We start from the raw sequence: 16,439 nt of genomic DNA on the forward strand, positions 1-16,439 counted from the left end.
TTTTTCGATCCAACTTATTGAGATTTCCTTTCTTAGTTCTTACCACGTCAGCACGTCCGCTAGTGCGAGCGCCGAGCGCAATCAAATCGCGCGGCCGCTGCCGGCCTACCGTCGCTCGCGCAGCCGTTTCCAGCCTGCCGCCGCTCACGCAGCCGTTTCCGGCCTGCCGCCGCTTGCATGCGGCCACTGTCGCCCTGCCGCTGCGGTCTGTGGAACCAATCGGCCTGCCGCCACGGCCGCCACCTACTGCTGCCGCCTGCTGTTGCCGGCCTGCTACTGCCGCTAGACCAAGAGACTGCTTTTTAATTTCCATGACCAGTGAAAATTGAGTGATTAATGATTTATTTCATAATTTGGTTAATAATTTTGTGATAATGTGAAACCAGTTTAACATTGAATGATTTGTTATACCAATATGTGAATTAATTAGTAATTGATTTGTTTGATAATTTATTAAACAAATAGGAGATATGTGTCACATCTTTTTTAATTAAATTCTATGGAGAATGAAGATGTTGTAAAAAAAATTTAATTAAAATTATTATTATTATTTATTATTCATTTGATTTTTTTTTTATACTCATTCATTTTTATCTCTTACATTTTAGGTTTTAAATTCTGAACACAGCTACAATCTTAGTTGGGCATCGAAGTTTTCTTACTTTTAAATTGTAATCCCAAAAAGTAAGTGCTTTTATCTTTTTCACTCATTATTTGTAATTTTATTAATTTTTAATATGAGTTGTGATCAATTATTATTTCAAAGTTGTTCTTTTTATAAATTATATATGTTATTTTTTTTATGTTTTACAACTTTTAGGATTTTATTTTTGAGTATGTTCATAACTTATATTTCATCATGTTCACATATGATTCATTATACTTTTGGGTCATTGATTAACAATTATTTCACAATAAAATAGAGGATGATTTTTTTAAAGATTGTTTGACAATCTATATTGAACGAGATTTAACTAAGGATATAGATTTAGATTCTATTATAGATGAATTTTATGTTTCAAAATCTCGTATGACACAACTTTATTGAATGATATAGTATAAATGACTTATTATTATATATATATGAATAATATTATATAATTCATTATATTAAGTTAAGGCCCCCTAATTCTGATTTATGGAATGATATGATTACAACACATAACTTGTTTAAAAATATTTATATTATAATAATTACGATTTGGTAATTGCTAGAATGTGAATTCAATTATATTAATCTATCATTCATATTGTAGCAGCTATGAAACCATAACTGTTAATTACAATGTAAATTCGACCTGCTCATCTAATATTTACGTTGTAGTAATTATGATTTTGTAATTGTTACAACGCATCCAACTAATTCAAAATTTAAACAAAAGATAATAACATTAAATAGTATTCAAGAAAAATTGAATAATTATATAGTTAAAATGTGAGATGAAATGACATCAAAAAATCAAAGTGAGACATTCCTTTCCAGGGACGTCCTTTGAAAAAAAAAAAAAAGAGACAACTTCTTTGCATTAACTATTAACTCAATCTCCCAACCACTTCATCAACTCATCCAGCGCCGCCGCCGGCATCATCTCTACCTCTACCTCCTCCTCCTCCGCCACCGAAGCACCACCGTATCCCGCTACCTCCCGCGGCCTCTTTATCTCTCCGGCGGCGTGCACCTCATGGTCAATATAATTGCCAGTCCAGCTTATAACCGGGGCCTCCACTGCCTCCGCGACGACGGACTCCTTCCCGGTGAGGCATTGCACCATGGATTTGAACTGGCAGCTGTCTACTTCCACGAACGTTGTTACGATGACTTTGACCTTCGCCGGAGGTGGGGCCGGCAACCGGCCACCGCTGCGATGGCCACTTTGGTGGTTGTACGGAAGCATGGCTCTGACTTAAGGGAATTGGAAATCTATCAGAAGGAAGTTGTGCAGCTGCGTGTGCTCTGCTTTGAGCGACTGCTTACGTCTAGTTGACATTTATAATAGTTTGCAGGTTGATGATATCTGAGTGAGTCGAGGAACAGCGGAGAAGTTGACTGAAGAAAAAGTCCACTATGTTAAGTCTTGAGTCGAGGAACAGCGAGGAACAGCGGAGTCGAGGAACAGCGGAGAAGTTGACTGAAGAAAAAGTCTTGAGTTTCTCTGCTTCCCAATTCGCACGTTTTTATTTTTTTAAGAAAATGTCGTCTCATTCTGACTAAAGATCAACCATTTAAATCCATACTATAATATTTTTTTTAAAAAAATTATTTATATCATTTTTCCCCCAAAATTTTTAGGGAAATGTATTAAAATACATGCATGTTAATTGAAAATACTAGAAAACGTTTCAATAATTTTTTTTTATCAAAAATACCTAAATTTCTAGAATATCCTTGATATTAAGGCTCTTTTAGTTTTTTTTTTTTAAATAAACATTCTAGTTAGGGTATTAAAAAAAATTGATATTAGAAACTCAAGGTCAATAGCAAATCAACTTGCACAATATAATTTGCTAATAAGCATGCATCTTAAATATTTGATTATAGAAAGTGATAAAATTGATTATAGTGCACATTTTAATAAAATTGATTATATTTGCTAATAACCTTGCATCTTAAAATGCATAATTCAATTAGAAGATTAGCTTAAGGTCCCAAAATTTGATTGTAGCTAGTGATAAAAATTGCATTGTTTGCACAAGAGATGGCCGCTCGAATGGATTGTCGTGAACGCTTCCCGATTTACTTTAATGATAAGTGCAAAATTTTATTAGAACCGAACCGATCGTATTCAAAATTATTCAGATAATAAGAATTAGATACCTAAATTATCAAAAAAAAAAACTAATGAGTGCAACTTTGGACTATAGTGGATTGAAAAGTTCAATTACAAATGTAGTTGAAACGTCATAGTTGTGAAAAGGACTCAACCTGAACCAACCCAACCTGAACCAACCAATAATTAAACAAGACAAAGTGATATAAGTATAATCTAATTATCTAGTACAATCTAATTATTTAAGTTAACTTAGATATTTTATATATATTAAGCTCCTGTAACTATTACATAATGCAGTACTACATAAACGTCCCTTATTTAGATCTTTCATGAAAGGGGCTTTGCTTTTAGACAAGCTTGATCTCTTACAATGCCCCATGCATGAGGTTGCGACCAGAGAAGAAGAGCACACCAAGCATGTTCCAAAAAATGATAAATCCCAATTAGCCCCATTGACTATCTACACCAAGCATGTTCCAAGCAACTTGATAACGATGACCTTCTCTTCTAATTACCGGAACAACAATGAAGGGCAAATCCTTGGATACAATGAAGAGCAAGAGTTATAGCCAACTCATTATTGTCCTCCCTGCATAATTAGGTCTCATTTCCTTGCATGCTTTGGATCACATTGCCATGAAACACACCTGCAAAGTAGTTGTAGATATCTAATTTTACGTTTCCATAGAAGAGAAAAAAGGCAAATCTCTACATTAATCATCTGGTAGTAGTCCAATATATCGTGCAACATCAAGAACATGAAAAAAAGGCTGAAACTATTTGTTATCGTATCCTAGAAAAAAAAAGGAGCATATCTGGCATCGGAAAAGGATTATCTATCGAAGCTCTGAGCTAAATTTCCAGAAACAGCAAAGGATTTTTTGACGTTGTATATCCCAACAGACGGCATCATGAACAAGGTTTGTCTGTTTCAAGCACTGTGATGGACGACTAGCAGATAGTTTACTCTTGGCAGCCAAGTAGCTTTCAATCGGTGAAGAGAGAACTACTGCCTCGTCAGTAATTATGCTGGATTTGCTTCTTTTGCTGTTTCGCTGATGGAATCAAGACGCCAGTTCTGTTTGTTGCTCTGATTTGGATCGTACTGGGATATGTATAAGATCTTCTTATGGTAGTTTCTAAGTGTTTGCCGATGTCCGACACTGACATAGGTTATTCCTGCTTCTGCAATCCGTCTGTACATGTGGGCCTGCGCAGAAGATGCAAGTATTAGTGATTAAGCATAGTCATGCATCTGCAGAAAATAAACTACAGGTTCTTTGCAATTATTTATTATATCCTTGAAAATTTGCAGGAAAGGAGATCATTTTGATACCTCATTGTCGTCGTCTAATGCACTTGTAGATTCATCCAACAAAACTAATTTTGGCTTTGCGAGTAACAAGCGAGCAAATGCAAGTCGCTGTTGTTCACCAAGTGAAAGAACACTAGACCATTCATATATGGAATCCAAACCATTGAAACGAAACAATATATCTCCAAGTTGAACAATTTCAAGCACTTGTTTCATATCGTCAACTGTTGGCTTCTGGGGCTTATTGGATTTACCCCCTAAGTTTGGTACTTGTGATAAGAATGGCAGAGAACCTAAGAAACAAGTAACCAGTTGGAATGGTTGCTTTTCCATAAATGGTTTCAGATAAATGAATAAATTATAATGGGTTAAATTGTATACACAACTAAAGTTTTGCAGCCAGCACCAATTTCGACAAATAACAAGGGCATCAAAGACCATAGTGACATCACGGGAAAATAATAACCAGATACACAAGAACTGTTAGTTTATGAAAACATGCATTGAGAAAGTTATTTGATACACAAATTGCTCACAAAGCATATAAGATCTTTTGAAATGTACCAGCAGAATCGTTTGAGGTAGGGTCCATTTCCTCACTCCAAGTTGGATAAAGCAGTTGTTGCCGAAGTGTGCCCAAAACCATATATGGCTTTTGGGGAAGGAAAAATACACCAGCAGCTCTACTGTTTCTGGATCCTCTTTGTTCTTCATCTGCCTTCATTACATCTTGTGATCTTGACAAAACAGTATCTTCTATATTGAATTTGATATTTCCCTTACCAGTATTCCATAGACCAGCAAGAGCTCGTAAAAATGAAGTCTTACCACTTCCACTTGGTCCCATTACCTATAAATGTACGCCACCTCTATAATGAGAAATCGATACTATAAAACGATAGTAATATTGGAATTGACATGAGAAATGAATGGAAGGATTGAGTCAATTATTAGTGATTTTGTGAAAGAGAGTCAACAAGTGTGATGAACAGCTAGTGGGAAAACAGCACCACAATGGGGCAGGAGATGACTTTGTGAGTAGTGGAAGTAGTGAGAGAGAAACGGGCACTAAGGGAGATGGTGGATGTGTCACTGTGAAGACTGATCTATGATTTTTTAAATTGGTCGAACAAGACCGCTCTATGTTGGAAATTAGGAACTTTGTCTAAATTACAACTGGCAGATCAGACTTATGCTTTGAACTAACATCTTGGATATTGGGCTGATACTGATTTGACCCTTGGACAAATATACTACTGATTTACCAAGCAGAGTACTACCCACTAACTCTTTGACAATCCAATAATAAAATAGTCTTACTTGTATTGGACCAATATCCTTAATTGGCCTATTGACAACGGCAACAATCCAAAACTTCTTAACACTTCTGTCCCAATACTTGCAATGGTACAGATCAGTTATTTAAAAATTCAGTTTATATCTGTAGGAGGTGGCCAATATACAACAGTTTGAAAGTGTTTTCTTTCAAGTAGCTACTAGAGCAGCTACATAGATCACCAAACCATGTGTGGGAAGCCTTACCAGTAAATGCTCCTTGTCATTGATCTCCATAGATAAATCAGTGATAAGCACATTCTTCGTTCTAGGTGTTTGTAATGTTAGATTTTCAATCTTTAATAACTTGTGATGCTTGAACTGAGAAACAGATCCATTAGATACCAACAAAGATGGATCCTTGTCACCAAACTGAATATTAACTCTATTGGTATCCTCAAGATTTGTTATGTATGCTTCACTATCATCTAAAACATCATCAAATTCCCCTGCAAGAAAGACAAGGAAAGAGGTCAACAAATAGTCTATGATCAGACAAAAAAAAAGGCTTGTTCGCTACACTATAGTAGATGCAGCTCAATAGTTGATGTTTGGCATATTTAAGTTACTTAGGACTTGTTAGCTAAACAATGAGTCATGTTTTACACAGACAACAAAGAACCTTGTTGCAAAAATTGTTTCCTATGAAAAGTTTAATTAGACACAGAACCACACTTTTCAGATTTTCATACCCTAATTTGAACATAGTCTCTTACTATAAAGTGTGAGCCATCTTTAAAAAATTACTTGTCTCATAATTTATGGTTATTGCGTGTTAACAATTCAAGGGGCAAGAACAACATAGGTAAGATGGGAAGTACCATACTCATGTAACCTTGTAGCAGCAAGCTAGAATATTCAATTGATTAACTACAAGATTCAATTGGCTCACTTAAAAACATTAAACCATCATTATCAAGGCAAATTCACTGAGGAAAACATCAAGCAGAACCCTCAGAAAAAGGAATTACTTAGTATCAGCATTAAGATTTAACATAAACATAAGAAGCTTATTAGGTCCCAAGAGCCCAGTGCTTGAGATTTCTTGAAAACAGTATTTTACCAATTTCTTTCACAAGAGATTTAAAGCTTCAAAATTATCCGCTAACAGAACTATATTGTTCCATAATCTGATGTGCTAGTATAATTTTAGCACTTATTACACAAGTTCCATGTAATTGGAAATTACAACTAAAACAAGTACAAAATTCATAACAAAACTTTTGTGATAAAGGAATAGAATTTTTGAGTGATGAAATGATAGGGATTTTACCAAGACGATTTATTACAGCTGAGAAGGCACTGATGGCTTGAAATTGATACACGACTAATGAAAAATCACTTAGTATATGATTGAAAGCAGAAACAGATTGGTTGATCACTCCAAATTCAATTTTTCCCGAGAAGTACATAGGAGCAACAACTGCAGCAGGAAGAATTTGAATCAAATAACGGTAACCATTGGTGAAAAACTCAAGATTTCGAGATGCAACCAATAGTTCCTGCAAAACGATAAACAACAACCTATTAAACATTGTAAGAAATGTAATTCTGATGCTGTTGAAACTGTCAAGAGCATTTGACATAATAGAGTTTCAGGTGGATTGGATTTAGTCCTGTACTTATAGTTCTAGGTTTCAGATTATCAAGTCTTGTGTATGCCCATATAATGGTTATCTTATATTTAGTGCTAGTAAGCTTTCTTTTTCCATACTTGACCAAAATCTATTTATCTATGTACTTTTCTTCTAGGATCAATGTTTTAAGAAATAAATTCAGGAATAACATGATCCCACATTTGCAGAGTATATATGGACTAAATTATTTCCATTAAAATACTCATTAATTACATATAAAAAAAAATAGAACTAGGCATGAATCTCAATGAAAATATTTTTAACAAATTAATCAGAATTTTTTAAAAATCATAAAAATAGTTTACACTTAACTCATCTCTAAGTTTAAACCCAAATCATAAGATAGAATTGAGTCCTTAACAATATTAAAGAATAGAGTTTATGAAAGGCCTTCAAAGGATGGCATGTAGAATAGATAATCACCTTCAGGAAACATTCCTGATTGAATTACCAATAATTATCACACTCTCTTCTGCTCCTTATCCACACCAAATAGCCATTCATTAGTTTGTTCCACAAAGTATGGATGAATCTAGAGTTAAGCTCCTCGAGCCTTTTGAATTGATTTGCATAGTTTTTGTCCAGAAGTACCTCTTTTTTGTTCTAAATATAAAAAATGGCATTACACTAGGGACCGACTTGTAATTCTTTACATTGACAAATAATATACATAAATAGAGGAGACACCTAACATAATGAACCCTAATAATTCTCCAGGTCTCTTAACATAAATAAACTTGGTTTCTCTATAAGTATAAGGTTTTATAACTATTTGTTGATATCAAACATAAGGTATCATTGATGTACCGATCGCATATTATTTCGTTTGTCCTCAAAACACAATCAAATTATAGTCTCCAATTTCTAGGTTTGATAATTCAGAAATATAAGGCATAGATGACAAAAAACTGGTCATAGTGTATTGCAGATCATTTTTACTATGAAGTACCATCATAGTTATGCTGCAAATAAATTTCACAACAAAAATCATTTACAACTCATGATGAATAATTGCAAAAAATAAATGAGATAGAGATTCTATTTTCTAACAAATTTAAGTAAATGGCATAAGAAAACCTTAGGACAAATTGACAAAAAGCCTGATGAGAAAAGAAGAATGAATTGCTAAGTTTGTAGTAGCTATGGTGATATTTAAAATGCTAAAGAAGCAATTTTAAAGTTATTTGAGAAGCATAGAGAAACCCTACAGTTAAATTCTCAAAAGCACTTTTAAAACGCTGCAGTAGAAGTTGCATTTCATTTCCCTCGCCTCCATAAAAGGCAATCGACTCAGCATTTTCACGAACTCTCACAAGTCCATATCGGAAATCTGCTTCTTTCTTCTCTTGCATGAAATTCAGAGTGACTAAACCCTAAGTAGAAATGGTAGTATGTGTTAGGAGAACTCAGAATGTATGAAATAAAAGTGCCAAAGTGAACATAGGAAGTAACCAAGAAAATTTACCTTCCCAAGCAAAACACTTAAAGCTGTACCACCAATAGAGTAAACAATAAGTACACCAAATAATGGTGGATAAATTCCATATAGAATGTTGCTGAATGATATCAAGTCAATGGCTGCATTGAACAGAGTCAAAGAAAATGAAAGAGCAGTTCCAGTAAAAGAACTTAGATCATCTACAATCCGTTGGTCTGGATTATCAACAATTGATTGAGATTGGATCTGGTAGAATGTCTGGTTTTTAAAATAGCGTTGCATGTAGTAACTTGTCATCCAAGATCTCCATCTCAAGGAAAGGGTTTCTCTCGCATAATCTCTTATGACAAAAAACTGCAATATACCAAAGAAGTGCTTAAAAAATATTCATAATCGAGAGTATGGAACATGATTTTACATCAGCAACACTGAAAAATTACACACATTTTCTTGAATGCATAGTAAGATAGTTCAAGAAGTCTTACTCATACAAAGAGAGAATCTTAGATAACTAAAGTTAAGAATGAGTGAGTGGATTATCCTAAAACCAGAAAATTACACTGGCATCATCAAATATTTAAGATTATCTTACTGCAAAATTCATAGTAGGTATTAGGGAAAAAATTACTAAATTCATCTTAGTTTGAAAGTTGTGTTAATAGTGATATCATAGCGGAATCTTAGTACAGCTAAGAGTCACAAAAAGATAAATATTGTCCAACCACATGGTTGGAACTTAAGGCTTATTGTCTTCTTCTAGAAATGATGCTAAGCTGTCTTAAGTTACTAAAATCCTTCAATGTCTTGAATTTGTCATTAATGAATTTACATGTTTTTGTTTTAATATTTTTATGAGCTTATGGAGTGCAATGGGCTTCATAATTTTGACTTGACAATTATTCTTCAGTGATATTCAAAGATTTAAGGGTGGACATGTCTAGCCCGAAACTGATACACACCCAAACTAAATCAATTTAAAAAAATTGATAGATAATCTTCTTGGCTTCAGTTTGGTTTTGGTTCATGTATAGATGAAATTGATAAAACCAAACTGATAAATTATTTTATAAATGTAAAATATACAATTATATCTAAATGCAACACCATAATACCCGAACTAATGATGATAATTGTAAATATAAAATATAAATGCCTAATTAGAAATTTGTTAAAATTATTTAGGTTTTCATTTCTTCATGTCTTTGCACTTGTGAGGATTGTTAAAAGTTGCATTTCATGGAATGCATGTATCAGAGCTGGCAATTAGCATAGCATGCTGCAATCAACACATGCAACTGATAACGTAATTCAATTAACATTTTTAATGTGAATGCATGATGCATGCAACCTACTAATTAACGCAGGCAACACACTGGTACATTTGTAAGGCCATTCGATCGGCAGTTTTAGTAAGACATATTTAAATCTGTGTTCTGCAGGATCTATCTTATGCACAAAGCAAAGGAGTTTCAAGCCCTCTCCTATTTTCCCGGAGTTTTTAAAGATATTTGAAAAAACTCCTACGGTGCTCCATAATCCAGTCCTAGCCATTTCATTGCTTTAGAAACAGTAAAAGTGGCTGCTTCATCTTCTATGATAATCTTTAGTCTGATGTTTTTTTTTCCTTGTTCTCTCTCTCAATTTTATCTTGGTTAATCGATCCATGTCAGAGTCCCTTCGTCTCCCTGCCGTAGTTGTTGTGAGATTGTGACCTTCACAGGTGTAGTGCAGTGGTAAAGCACTTAGAGGAACAACTATGAGGACCAACGTTTGAATCCCAATAGGGACGAATATTCTGGAGGTCGGTTTTTGAATGTACAAAAGTTGTGCTCCGAATTTATCTGGTAGGCGAACCGGGAGAAAACCGTCTACCTAATCTAAAAAAAAAAAGGTTGTGAGACCATGTGAGGTCTACCCCATGCATGCATTAATTCCAAATAATATTGCATTTAAATTTTAATATTAATATCAAAGTTTAAAATATTGAGCCGTATCGAGGTTTCAGTCCTGGACCGCAACGATACAGTTTCAGTATCATATCGTGTCGTGCCGGAATAGATATTTTTAAAATATAAAATATATTAATTAAAAATAAAAAATTTAATCTAAATATTTAAAAATAAAATATTTTAAAAAATAATAAGATAATTTTAAGAGATTTTAATTAAGACTATTTAAATTATCTCAACTATAATTAGGAGTTGATTATTAAAATTACTATTTAAAACCTAAGTTTTAAAAAAATTGCACGACCACGATGGGGCACGCGCGGCTTGCACGCCGAGTGAAGTTTATGGCTTAATCAATGGTGTCATGTTGAGAACGTCATTAACCTTGTTATTGCCTATAGCCACGTGGGTAACTATTTTCACGTTGGTGCCCACAACACCTCTTTCATTCTTGATAACTCTTTTTGCATTGATGCCTGCAACATTTCCTTTGCTAAAGAGTGAGCAAGCTTGGGGTTCAACTTGATAAAAGCTTGTTCAATATACACAAGGTCAATTAAATAAACAAGCTTAAACAACTCGTTAAACTAAATAAACAAGTTTGAACGCATGTATTGAGCTCGTTAATATTCATGAACAAGGATTGTGAATCGTTCGTGAACAATGTTCATCAATTAAATTCGTGAACAATGTTCGCGAACTACGTTCATAAACAATGTTCATCAATAAAGTTCTTATCAATATGGTAAATAAACAAACAAACTCTCAAAATCAAGCTCATTAACCAACTAAACAAGTTTTAAAATATAAAAGTTTCAAACAATCAAAGCTCGATAACATCTAAATGAACCAAGCACAAGTCAAGCTTGAATCAAACTCAATCTCGTTAAAAAGAAACCATATCAAGCTTGAACACGTTTCAACATCTTGGTTCATTTTAGGCCGGGCTTGACTTGGCTCGATTATCTTATCAAATAAGCTTGAACAACATAAAACTTGGCTCATTTACAACCCTACATCCAACGATTGCATACATACTTGGCCAACATAATTACTGTTGCTTCATCCTTCAAGGATGCCAATGTTGCAGAAGATTTGCCTCTTCGATCATCTTCAAGTCTTGGAAAAGCAAATAATCACCATGTCCGGTAACAAACTAGACTCCTTGAATTTTTCCTTTTTTAAAATTATTTGATAAGTTTCTTGAACATAAGGACAAGTTGCTTGGGCAAGTCCAAGAATACTAAGCATGGATTTCTACAGGGTAGTCTTACCTTCATTTTCTACTAACGACACATGATACAATAGTAAAATAACTGATTAGTGTGATGTTCTGATGATTCTATGATTGTATGTGCTTACACAATACGTTATGCTAGCATGAATCATAGAAAGTGAATACTATGCCATTCTGGTAATGAGCCAAGTAAGAGAGCTCATCAAGTGGCTAGGGAGAAAAGTAAATTGAAAACCAACTCAGTTGGGGGAGGGGGCCACGGTGGGTGGTGGGGATAGTCCAATCCAATACACAAAGTGGACTTTAATTTCTAACCAAAAAGACTTAATTTTGTTGAATTTGTATTTATAGAAACAACATTGGTTAGAAATTGAGGAAGAATTATGAATTACTAGAACACTGATTGATAAAGACTAGTCATACCACTGTCTTTCTTTTATTGTCATTAGATTCTAGTGGTAAATTTATTATAGATGTTTATGAATATTTTATATTTTGTTGTACTGTTCCGAACATGAGAAAGAAGAATTCCTTTCATATCCCACTCCACCCCATTTCCTATATGGGATAAGAATGAGGAGTCTGAAAACTTTGAGCCATGTTCTTACCATTCGTAGGTAAAATACTATCTTATCGTATAGACAATTTTATTAACTTTGACCTATATGGCTTAGACAATTTTATTAACTATATATGTTTTTATAACAATTGAAGCATACAATATTCTAATTTATTATGGAAAGAAAAACAAATCTAGACCTCTACATTTTAGACAATATACATTTCCGGTTCATTGTCAATGTTAATCTAAGTGTTTGCTGGATACAATTTTACAAACTACGATAGCTATATAATGCTCACACATCGCTAGGGTAAATATTTAGTATATATAAGATGATTTTAGATAAAGATTGCAGGTAGACACAATTAAGTTTCAAATTTATTTCTTAACATAATCAAGAACCTAATAAAAAACATCTTTGGGTTAAAAACATAGTGATGTTGCAATGTCATTATGGCTTGCAGAGCAATACCTAAACAAAAGCCAGCAATATGCTCACCGGAATACCTCCAGCAAAAGCTCCCAAATAATAGATAAGCTGCTTGGTGAATTGTTCTTGATCCTTACCTAGAAAAGAAATGGCAAAATAACTGCAGTTATTATGAAGAGAAACTTATTCCTTCATTGTGAAAACAATGTAAAATAGATTATAAATAAATAAAAATAAAAAATAATTATTAAAAAAACTCACTAGCAAGTGCATTGTAGAAATCACGTCCAAGAAAGTTGAATCCAACACTAATCCCAGTTGTTCCCAAGGTTAGGGCAAATAAAGCAGCCAGCCTAAGCCTAGCCTGGACTTTGTCCTCAGATGACCAGTAAGGTGCAGCAATCTTCCAGAATCTCTTTAGAATCACTTTAAGATCTGAACCCACACTCTCATCCTTAAGAAGTGGAATAGTTAATAGTTATCTAAAAGATACTACGGAGTTCCACAAATAAAAAACAGATTTAAGAAGCATAAAATTGCAGTTTCAACTAAAAAAGTATGAGAGGCTTAACAAAGAATAATGGCTTCTTCATAACAATATAACACTTCTAGATTGTTAACCACAATGAAAATGATCTTGAGTGTTAATTGTATCAAAGGAACAAACCAACTAGACTTCCTTCAAAAACATATTTCTACCAAACAGTTCTAAATAGTAAATTCATCATAAAGAAAATTAGAACAATGTTTATGTTGCTGGAAATGCCAAAGTCCATTATCAGGTATATATATGTTCCAGTGGGTCTAACTTCCAATTAAGGTGATATTTAGAAAATGAATCATTTTCAATAGAAGTTAGTGATCAGTAAAAAGAGGAAAATGAATTATTCTGGGAGTTAAGGAAATTCTCAATTTAATAAAATGTGATGTTAAAGAAAATTCTGGAATCCTAGCTTATAGTATGGTGGCCATAAGTACATTGAGATTGGAATCTCCATTGCTACTAGGATCATGAGAAGTCATAGTGAAGAACTTATGGACCTCAGTATTTATCAGAATTTGTGACAATCTAGAAACTTGAAAAAACAACATATGCTTTTCTTATCAGAACAGACCAAAACCTTCATAATTTGTCAGTAAGATAGTGTGAACTAGATTGTTAATGCCTCCGACTAAGGACCGATTGTTAACCATCATTGTGGAAATGGTGCACTAAGGTAAATAGACTTGAAATTAAGCACTAAATTTCTTGGGGATGATGAAGGTCAATTCACATTTTCCCATGGGAAACAAAACCAACAAACTTATTCTGAATGAGAGCAGATATTTAAAACAAAGGCCACAGACATTGAAAATGACAGGATATGGTTGAAGGCATTTTGTGATGCAGCTTCCAAAGGCTAGAAACATTTACACATGCATAACAAAATCTGAGTAAGCATTTATCAAGGAATGAACTAAGAGGCTCACATGTGTAATGTAGAGTTCATTGAACAGTCTAGTCCCAATCATAATAATGAAGGCAATTGATACACATCACCACAAAGTAAATGATCATATGGCAAAACCGAATTCATAGAAATATGTTTCAGGGTTTAGTTCCAATCATAAATAATATGAGGCAATGATTACACATCACTACAAAGTCGACACGTCCTAATTAAGGCACTGCAAAATATACCAAGTTTGAAGTGACATTGGAGTACAAAAATTTAAGATAGACTAACTGATGTCCTTTCTTTCTTACTGTCTTTTCCTGTGTCATTCAGATTATTTCTTGTAATATGTATCTCTTTCATAAATAGTTCATACTAAAATTAGGAAATATCATCAACTATGCTGAGCAGACCACTTGAATGTGTGAAAATGAAAGAAAAAAAGATAGATTCATCCAGATAGAGGATGAAATGCTTTCTCATGTAATCTGAAAAGAATATGTGAAAGAGATAACAGTGAAATAGAGTTTTCAAAATTCAAAAAGTTAAGGAACACCCATAATGAAGCCCAAGTTCATGGAGTCCACATAAAGACACCGTACGAATAGAGAAATATGATTTAGTTTGGGTGTCTAAAAATCCTAATTGTAATGATGACAATTTATTGACAAAAAGATGAAGGCATAGACAAGCATATAACGCTCAAAAAATAGGAATGTAGGTTATCTGTATTGTATTTTTCACATTAGGGATGGAGAAATATGGTTTAGTTTGGGTGCCTGAAAACCCCAATTGTAATGATGGCAATTTATTGACAAAAGATGAAGGCATAGACACACATATAATGCTCAAAAATTAGGAATGTAGGTTATTTGTATTGTATTTTTCACATTGAAAATGTTGTCCTAACTAACCATGAGCAACAAAAAAGATTGAAGGATCTGATAGTGCTTCCCATGATAACCATAAGAAATTATAAAAAATCAATTGTAACTTCAATTGCATAAGTGGTACCCGACAATGAATATGAAGTGGCTGCTTGCAGATTATCAAAACAATCACTACCCAATTAGATATCTGTGTATTTACTTAGGTCAAAACTGTTAGTTACACTTTATTTCCTCTTAAGAGATGATAAGCAATATATGAGAAACTATATGACTTGTAAAAGTAAAAATGAGGTGCTCTACTATTATGACTTCGAAAGAAAAAACAAAAAAGAAAAGGAAAATGAAAGAAATAAAATGAAGAAAATACAGCTCTCAGTGTACATCGTGATGTAAGGACATTACTAGTGATTAAAATACGTTAAAGTAACATGAACATGAAATTCAAAATGTCAGTACATCATAGACAGAATTTGTCAGATTCGGTTCTAACTAGTAAGGTAGGACTAGGGATGACGTACAATCGCATATGAATGCAAGCAGGTTCTCTTGTAGCAATGAGACACTAGCTAAAGAAAATCATTTTATGAAAATTAATGCAGGAATGCAATACAAGGCTAACATGTTTGAAATAAAATATTTTTTTCAAGTAACATAATTTATTTTAACTAAAAGCAAACTTTCCTGAACATCCTTTTTTTTAATCAGGAATTTTGCTTTTCTTGAATGTTCAACATGTGCTAAAATAAAAATTTCTCTTCGGGCGGAATACATTACGCCAGCTAATTTATTCTCTTGATCTGGGTGTTGCAGTTTAAGTCATCTCAAAATTTAGCTTATAATTATTAGGGCAAATCCTGATAACCTTTGTTACTGCTAGGTTCCTAACTCTGTCAAAAGGAGCTCCATGACCACCGTGAGAGACAATGCTCTACTGCTATAAGGAAGAATAGTGAACCTACTTGAGTGATAAGGATGGCAGTCTACCCGAATTCATATGTTAAAACTGAAACCACAAACTCTGTCCAAGGAGATTCGATCGACATGAGCTGGCATCAAATCTCACCTTCTTTTGAGCTGTGTCGGAGGTCTCCACCACGGCCGAGGGCCTCGAAGCCCTTCGACGGCGGAGCGTCATCGGCAGTGCCGGCGAGAACCGGTAGCTGGAGAAGCGAGTAGAGAGGCGAGGGGAATGGGAGCCGGCGGAGAGTCCGTAACGGCGGGATGGGGCTTCCAGCGCCACTAGTAATAACGGAGCAGCGGTAGCAGGGGCGACAATAATAGAAAGAGCCATTATATTTCCTTTCCTTTCCTTTCCTCTCTCCTCTCTCTCTCTCTCTCTCTCTCTTCTGTTTTCGCTCCTCCCTGCCCTTTCTATTGTGAATACGCGATTTGACGGATGAAACAGGAGCAAGTTCTCTTGTGGCTCACGGAAAAGTTGG

At 34.2% G+C, this 16,439-nt stretch overlaps 1 protein-coding gene across 1 annotated transcript; it reads right to left on the minus strand.

Moving 5' to 3' along the window:
- Positions 1-3,222: 3,222 nt before the first annotated feature.
- LOC141819018 (ABC transporter D family member 2, chloroplastic) lies at positions 3,223-16,353 on the minus strand. The gene is made up of 10 exons (XM_074706402.1): positions 16,064-16,353; positions 12,936-13,128; positions 12,744-12,811; positions 8,524-8,850; positions 8,267-8,431; positions 6,695-6,923; positions 5,629-5,870; positions 4,651-4,936; positions 4,108-4,379; positions 3,223-3,981 (listed from the first exon to the last, which is right to left on the minus strand). Exons 1-10 carry the CDS (start codon positions 16,289-16,291, stop codon positions 3,796-3,798), a joined length of 2,196 nt encoding a protein of 731 aa, XP_074562503.1. The 5' UTR covers positions 16,292-16,353; the 3' UTR covers positions 3,223-3,795.
- Between the last annotated feature and the right edge of the window lie 86 nt (positions 16,354-16,439).

The sequence above is a fragment of the Curcuma longa genome, unplaced genomic scaffold, assembly GCF_044706935.1.
Source record: "Curcuma longa cultivar G26 ecotype Majalengka, Jawa Barat unplaced genomic scaffold, ITB_CL_G26_1.1 contig_27369, whole genome shotgun sequence".
NCBI lineage: Eukaryota > Viridiplantae > Streptophyta > Magnoliopsida > Zingiberales > Zingiberaceae > Curcuma > Curcuma longa.